The 8,036-nt window shown below is 39.5% G+C and overlaps 1 protein-coding gene across 1 annotated transcript in view; it reads left to right on the forward strand.

Annotated features, from left to right (window-relative positions):
• Window positions 1-8,036, forward strand: part of DST (dystonin) — a 300,486-nt gene that overhangs the window by 219,153 nt on the left and 73,297 nt on the right. The window contains exons 61-62 of the mRNA XM_085324897.1: window positions 121-616; window positions 1,580-3,051. Of these exons, the coding sequence (XP_085181023.1) occupies window positions 121-616; window positions 1,580-3,051 (1,968 nt within the window). The remainder of the gene's footprint in view (window positions 1-120; window positions 617-1,579; window positions 3,052-8,036) is intronic.

The raw sequence follows: 8,036 nt of genomic DNA on the forward strand, positions 1-8,036 counted from the left end.
CTCAGAGATTAATTACTCAGTTAATGAAGCAGAGATACAACATATTCTATATAATTTTTGCCAGAGCATTTTGCTCCTTTTTGCAAGGTAAAGGCTTTTTAAATTTTACTTTCTTCCCAGATTCTGCTTAAAGAGTTTGACACCAGAAAGCCGCAATATGAACAGTTAGCTACAGCTGGTGAAGGGATCCTGAAGAGGCCTGGTGAACATCCCCCCTCTCATGAAGTCGTAAAAGAGCAACTGGCAGCTGTGGCACAAAAATGGGACAGTCTAACTGGCCAACTGAGTAACAGATGTGACCGAATTGACCAAGCCATTGGGAAAAGCACAGAGTACCAAAGCCTGCTCAGAAGTCTGTCTGATAAGCTGAGTGCCTTGGATAGCAAACTAAGCAGCAGCCTGGCTGTGAGCACACAACCTGATGCTGTGAAACAACAGTTGGAAACTGCTAGAGAAATGAAGGAGGAAATAGAACAGGAAATGAAGAATATAAATGCGGCTCAAGCTCTTTGTGAAGAGCTATCAACGCTGGTTGGAGAAGAATATTTGAAAGCAGAACTGACAAGACAGTTAGACGGCATCATAAAATCATTTAAGGATATTGAGCAAAAATCTGGTTAGTATTTATTTAAAGAGAAATAGTAATTAAGACATAAAGTAAAACATCGTAGTTACATCTCCTTTTACAGTCAGCAGTCAAATGTTGCGCGAGCGGAGCTGAACGCCCACTCTGCATTCTGTCCCAGCAGCTGTACACTAGAACTTAGGATCCCTACCTTGAAAAGGCAAAAGCAATACTTTGGATCTCTAGTGGGAAGTTTGGGAGAGAATACGCATGATAACAGTCCTGCTTTTCTCATACGTGCCTTCAGATACATCTTCACTTTATTAGGATACCAAAATGGGRTGCTGTCTAGTGAAGTATCTTAACTGTGCATAGGTGCAGAATGTAAGAATGTAATCATGTTTTAGCTAAGCACAAGTAATGGGCTCAGCAAAAAAAGCAGTGGTAATTGTATAAAACTGCCTATGATAGAAGTAGGTCAGTAGTTTGCAGCTGTTCCTTACCCTGTTAACAACAGAACTGAGTGCGCAATACACTGCAGGCAACATCGTACCTTGTTGTCYGTAACAGCCTCATTTTTAGCTTTTTAATTTCCTCTGGTCATAAGGAACATCAAAAGATCTTTCTAAAAACATATTACCTGCAGGCCGTGAATTAGACATGACTAGGTTGGATTACTTAATGTTCTCTGTGCTTACACTTTATGTTATCATGAAACATGACTGTGTGCTTTTTACGCCAAATTTGCCTGAATGGGATTCACGTAGACACAGGTTGGCTGAGCTCCCTAGATTTGATTCATATCCAAACGCCTTTGCTATTCTGCTGTATTCCAGGCATAAGACTGACTATCCTTTGCAGGCGACTTGGTTGTCTTCAGCTCAAACCCTACACACTAAAGACCAGCTCTCCTCAAATTAATGATCATTCATAATAAAATCAAAATTAGAATTCTTTTCAGTGAATGCTAGCTGATTCTGATAATGAACCTCTGTGCTGTCTTTTGCTTTATAGATAACCATGTTCAGCAGCTTCAGTCAGCRTATGCCACTTCTCATCAGTTTCAGCAAATGTCTGAAGACTTTCAGACCTGGCTAGACAAAAAGAAAGAAGAGCTTAACCAGGCTCGTCCTATATCAGCCAAACTTGATGCCTTGCASTCACTAATTGAAGAACAGAAAGATTTTAAGAAGACTCTGTCCGATCAGATTAGTTCATATGAAAAAATTGTTGCAGAAGGGGAGAGTATCTTGCAGAAGACTCAAGGAGCTGACAAGGCATTACAGTCTCAAATTGCCACACTCAAAAGTAACTGGGATGAAATGAATAAGCAGGTAAAAGAAAGGCAAGATAAATTAACAGATTGTCTGGAGAAAGCCCTGCAGTACAAGCAGCATGTAGAAAATCTGCAGCCGTGGATAGAGAAATGTCAAAGCAACCTGTGCGAAGTAAAAGTTGGCATAAACCCTGCTGAAATAGAGAATTCTATTGTTCAGGTGAAGGCCTGGCAGAAGGACCTGGATAAACACCATGGCATGGTGGAGCTCTTAAACAATACTGCTGAAAGTTTGCTCAGTGCAAGTCAAACAGATAAAGAAGCTGTTAAAGAGGAGACTAAGGCACTTAATAAGAAAGTGAAAACGGTCACAGAACAATTGCATAAGAAGAGAGAGTGCTTGGAAAACATGGCACAAAGGCTGAAAGAGTTTCAGGAATCATCCAGGGAAACTGAGAAACAGCTTAAAAGTGCCAAGGAGCATCTGGAAGCTCATGATTCGCTTGGACCTCAGTCATTCAGTAACAAACACCTGACAATGATGCAGACCCAGCAGAAAGCCTTACAGACTTTAAAGCCTCATGTCGATTTAGCAAAAAAGCTTGCCCAAGAGCTGGTGGTTGAAGCTTCTGATTCAGCAGGTGTTTCTGACCTTTTGCTCCAAGCTGAATCCTTAGAGCAAGAATACAATGCAGTGAATCAGCAGGTTGAAGAGAGATGCTCATTCTTGGAGACGAAACTTCAGGGAATTGGCCATTTCCAAAACAGCATCCGAGAGATGTTCTCTCAGTTTGCAGAGTTTGATGATGAGCTTGACAGCATGGCTCCAGTGGGGAGAGACCTTGATGTACTGCAGGTACAGAGAGAGGATATAAAATGTTTTCTGAAAAAGCTGGAAGACCTTATAATGAATAACGAGAATGCTAATAAAAACTGCAAAATGATGCTAGCCACGGAAGCTGAAGCTTCTCCTGACCTTATTGGTATAAAAAGAGATTTGGAAGCTTTAAATAAACAGTGCAACAAATTACTCGACAGAGCAAAAGCCAGGGAAGATCAAGTGGAGGSGACCATTAGCCGTGTTGAGGAGTTTTACAGTAAGTTGAAAGAGTTTTCCAGCCTGCTTGGGAGAGCTGAAGAACATGAAGAGTCACAAGGTCCTGTTGGAATGGAAACAGAAACTATCAATCAGCAGCTGACTACATTTAAGGTAGGAAGATTTCTTTCTTACTACTGTAAAATGTTTTAACACAATGCAATTTAATAAAAAATATCATTATGTGTAACCAAAGGACTAGTTAAATGCAGACTGTGGAGAAGTCTTGTTTCACAGCAGTCACTTGGACTTGTATGCCTTTTCGCTATATATTTTTTTTTTTTGGTAACTGGAATATCTTCTCTTGCTCTAGACTTTTTCTTGCTGCAGCTTGGTAGACCTTCATTTCTTTGCATCCCAATTTGTAACTCCTAAGCCCTGCTTCCCTCTTTCACCTTTCTTCATGATCTTGTTTTTTTATGCAGCCCAGCTACTTTATCTCAATTTTAGAACCCTGCTGTCTCTATTCTGATGTCTCTCTCACATGAGCTTCCTTCTTAACTGTTCTTCAAGTTTTAGACTCCAGTATTCACATACTAGCCCATATTGACCTTGTCCATCTAAATAGTCTCATTTTTTCCCACCTTTGCTCATCTGATTAGTCTTATTTTTTGCACCTGGGCATAGGCATCAGTATTTGTAGATTTAGGACTTCACCTTTCTGTATTTTATGTTCTAACACAGTGTCCAACTTAACCTCAACTGAATCACATCCTTATCTAGAAACATACTAGTAGGAAGAATTCAGGTAAAACAATCATCTTTCTACAGTGGGAGTTTCTTGTGGCATCCTTATCCAGAAAGCACTTTGCAGCTCCCCTGCATAGCTTTCTGTAAACCAGTTAGCAGCTCTCATCCAGTTCAGAAAAATACATTGCAGTAACGCTGAGTATAAAYGGTGCGTACGGTGTGTAAGTTGTGCTTAGCGTTGAAATGGCATGCACATATTTTAGGTTTCAATCAAAGAAATTCCAGTGCTCACCTGAACGATTTGCAAAGCACCCAGATGTAGGCGAGGTTTGAAAAAGATCATAAATATCCTAATCGCTGTGTAGTTGCACGGAATATTCTGTGTTGGTTTGGTTTCGTTTCAACCTAATATTGATTCAAAAGCTTTGGTAACATGACTTGGTGAGGCGCRTTGCTGAAAAGAAGTAATTACATGTTAGGCCCAACAGAGGGTGCCATTTTGCTTGTTTAGACTAAACCATGTTAGAAACGAAAACTAAACACCAAAACTTTCATCTGAGAGTTAGTCTTCTGTAAGCTCTGCTGATGTTTCAGAATGCGTAAATAGAYAAAAATCTTGAGCAAATAGTTACACGATGAAGAGTTTCTGTTAGACTGTGAGGATTAAAATTGTTTGCCAGTCTATCCTAACAAGTCTATCTCGATTTAAAATAGAAACAAATGGCTTTCTTTGTGTATGGTTAGTAAAATATTTTTGAAATCTGAAAATAGCAAAAGATCCTGCTGTGATTGTTATTGCTTGGACTAGCTGATCAGGATTTAAGTTACAGCYTCTTTGTGATCTCTGATTTTACCATGTTTCTTATGTTTTCGAACATCAGATGCAGCTTCAGGTCTTTTAAGCCAGAAGCCAAGAGCCATCTCTTTTAGCCATAAAGAACAGTGCTTTTAGGGGAAAGCAGCCTGATGAATATACAGCAGAAGATGCCAGAGAACAGCATAGCCAGTGCGTTCTTCTGTGCTTCGTCCCAGGGTTGTGCTTGGTTAGATCATTGGAYAGGAAATACAGCAACTATAAAATTCAGGAACCTTTCTGGAGTGAGATCCTTGGCTGGGCGGTACAGACCTGTAGGAGGATAGTGCCCTTGTAACCAAAGGGCTTGTATGGTAAAAAAAAACAAAACCAAAAAAAAAAAAAATCAGAAAAAAGAGGGCAAAAGGAGAACAGTGATAGCAGTGTACTTATATCCAGAATTATACTTGAGGATTTTGTTTATTTTAGATATTTTAAACTTAGAAATATGTTTTCTTTGGAACAACTGTTTTATGCCACACAATCGCTTATGAGTGAATGCTCAATGTCATTAAATAGGAGGTGAAAAATGAAAAAGTGAAGGAGTTGTTGAAATAAGTGAGGAGAAACTGCAGAGTGGGAAGCACTTGAAAAATAGGAAGGACACAAAATAGGMCATTTTATTAGTCTAAGATGGTAAGGACAGATAGCAAAGGGTTATTAATGGGAGGAGAGAATAGGATCAACAATAACTCTCCTAATACTCGGTGTGAGCAGCGCTGGGCTGAATGGCAGCAAAATTGCAATAGGTCTCACACCTCTTGATACTCTTTAGCCTTCTGAAGAGTTGTCTCCCCAGAGTCCACAAGCCATAGACAGACAGACTGGCTCCCACAAGCCGTGCTGCACTGATGGAGCATTTGCTCATACGTGTGTGCGCGTACACACACACACACACACACACAYGCACACACACAACCTCAAAATGTGGCTGTGGCCACAAAACTACGGTCTAGCTCTTTATTTCTTTTGCTTCTGTGGTCAAGGACGGTCAGCTTCTGCTCCTCAAGAGTAAAGCAGAGCAGCTCTTCTTTGGTAGCTAGATTTATTCACATGACATCTTCACTTTCTTCAGGGAAGAATCTTGTGTAATAGGCTTTTTGTGGTTTTTGTGGTTTGACCAATTTTTATGTACAAAGTGTAGAGCTTTGTGAGTCTTCTTGGCATCTGACATTAAAACGCAGTATTAAAAAAGCTTTGAATTATATTTTTATTTATATGCACATTCRTGTTTTAGTTACATTCGTTCTTGGTGATCCACTAATCCAGCCATTATATAGTGTTAAATTGAAAGTACTTACTGTCAGTATTAAACTGTATTTATTTACAATGCAAATATAGAAATTACTTTCTGTAAATGAAAATCTCCTGTCGAGTTCATCTGAAAGTAGAACCATGACTGTCACTTCACAAAGTACACCTGCAAGAGTATAAACAGAAGAAGGATCTGTCTCAATAAATACAAAACACACAGAATTCATTCATCTTTGTTAGATTTCCCTCCCCCCTCTCCAAGCCTGTACGCAATCTATACATAGATGTGCACTAACAGGAAATTTCAGAAAATTAGCTCTGTTTAGTTAAGCTGTTTCTGCCTGCTTTCTTCAAAAGCAAAACAAAAAAAAAGAGTCCTACAGAACCAACACCCCTGTTTTGGATAGCCACATGATATTAGGATGTTTGCAGCTGGAAAAGTATTTGCAGCTAGGTTCTCTTTGAAAGGGAGAAATCAAAACTCCAGCAGCTGAATTATTTTATTTCTTGAAACCTTTGCGTAATTCTTTGTAATGTCATTAAAAGATGTTCTTTTCTTCTTAGCAAAAAATACATGGAACTGTTGCAACTCTCATCATGGTTCGTTAGGTTTTGGCTTTTGTTTTTGGAACACTAGATCTAGCTGCTAAAGACGTTTTCTTCTCACTGGACCTTGCAGGAATTCTTAGCTAGCTTGACTGTTGCTGCCAGAGAGCTTCAACTAAGATTTTAATTGGCCTATGTCGGTTGTGTAGAGTGTGTACTCTGATTTTCACTTTGAAGGTGGATAATGCTGAAAAAATAATTTGAGGTTTTTCTTCCTGTCCAGTAAGAAACAAAAAATACAGGATTTCCCATGCCCTGATTTACAAACACTGCAATAAGATGTTAACCTTCCACAAGATTTTCTGCAATTAGGATCTGTAGCAAAAAGCAAAAGTAAAAAAAGAATTGTTATAATTTTTCCTTAAAAGAATTGCTTGAGAGAATGACTGTGTCATTCAAAAGCCTTCAGTGGATCTGATGAAAAATTAGAAAATATTTTTATAAGGTTACTAAAATCATTTTGCTGTTGGAGAACCAAAATATGGACCAATTTCAGTTACATATTGACCATATAAAAAGGTACAGCAACCTTTGATGTTGTGTTTGTTTTAAGTGAGAAGATGACTGGACTTAAACTGGCTTACACATCTTTATCATTATAGTCTCTGTTCTCAATTATAGTCTGTATTCTCAATTATGGTCTATATTCTCAATTAGAGAAACCAGAGGTGGCTATTTCTTTGGCTTAATTTTAATACGCAATGGTTGTAATTTTAAGGAAGCCTTATTTCAAATAATGACTATACTCAACTGGAGCAGGAAAAACATGTGAGTGCAGGAAGAGAGAATTTGTCTAAAGTCACTTTAATGTTTTGATAATAGCTGATTGTATATCAAATAAATGAATAAACAGAAGGCGTGCGTTGTTCGTGTTTCTCAAGTAAAGTGTATCCTGCTTAACTGAGAAAGCTTCAGCTGATTGCAGTTAATACCCTATGTTAAGTTTTAACACTAAGTGCCATATGCTGTCCTTAAACTGAGGTCTACACTGTCACTAAAACTGATACCTCCCCTCATAGGCAGAATACGGTCTCTGGTCAATAAGGGCATGAAGATTTACGCTGGTGAGGTGGCAGCTTGCTCGTGACCACGTCCCTGCGAGCTACTGGTGAATTATTTGTGCCTCTCCTGGCTTTCGCTTACATAATTACGGGCCAGAAGTATGGCACAAAATGCTAATTTTTAAACCCTYTAAAAGGTTTAAAAGTCCAGAACTTGATTCTTTGTCCCATTATGCCCCCCCCCCCTTTTTTTGGTGATTAATTCCTTTAAAAATCAGTATCCAAATACATATCTATTCACTGTTTTCAGACATCATCTTTATTCTTTCAGTGAGGACTGTGGGAGAAGGGGTTGCTCGGGTCTCTAACACCGCCGTGTCAGGCGGTGCTACAGCAAGCTGTTGTCTAAAAGCCAGAAAACGGACAGAAATGAAACRCGGACTGAGCGCATCTCTGTGCATTTCAAATTCAGCTTTCAGTAATACATATTGAAACACTTTGAGGAATTTTKTAAAAAATGCCAGTACGAGTGCGCACGGCAACGCTCGGGGTTAACGTGTTGCTCGAAGCGTCCCTGTAAACGCGGCCGTGTCAGGCGGCGCGAGTCAGTGCGCAGCACAGCTGAGAGCAGTGTGCGTTTGCACCAGAAATGTGTGGAAAGCGGGCTTTCTGGTAGTCCTGTCAGCGCGTCGCCC

Source organism: Rhea americana, unplaced genomic scaffold (genome assembly GCF_003343005.1).
Source record: "Rhea americana isolate MKP2758 unplaced genomic scaffold, rheAme1 scaffold_94, whole genome shotgun sequence".
Taxonomy (NCBI): Eukaryota; Metazoa; Chordata; class Aves; order Rheiformes; family Rheidae; genus Rhea; species Rhea americana.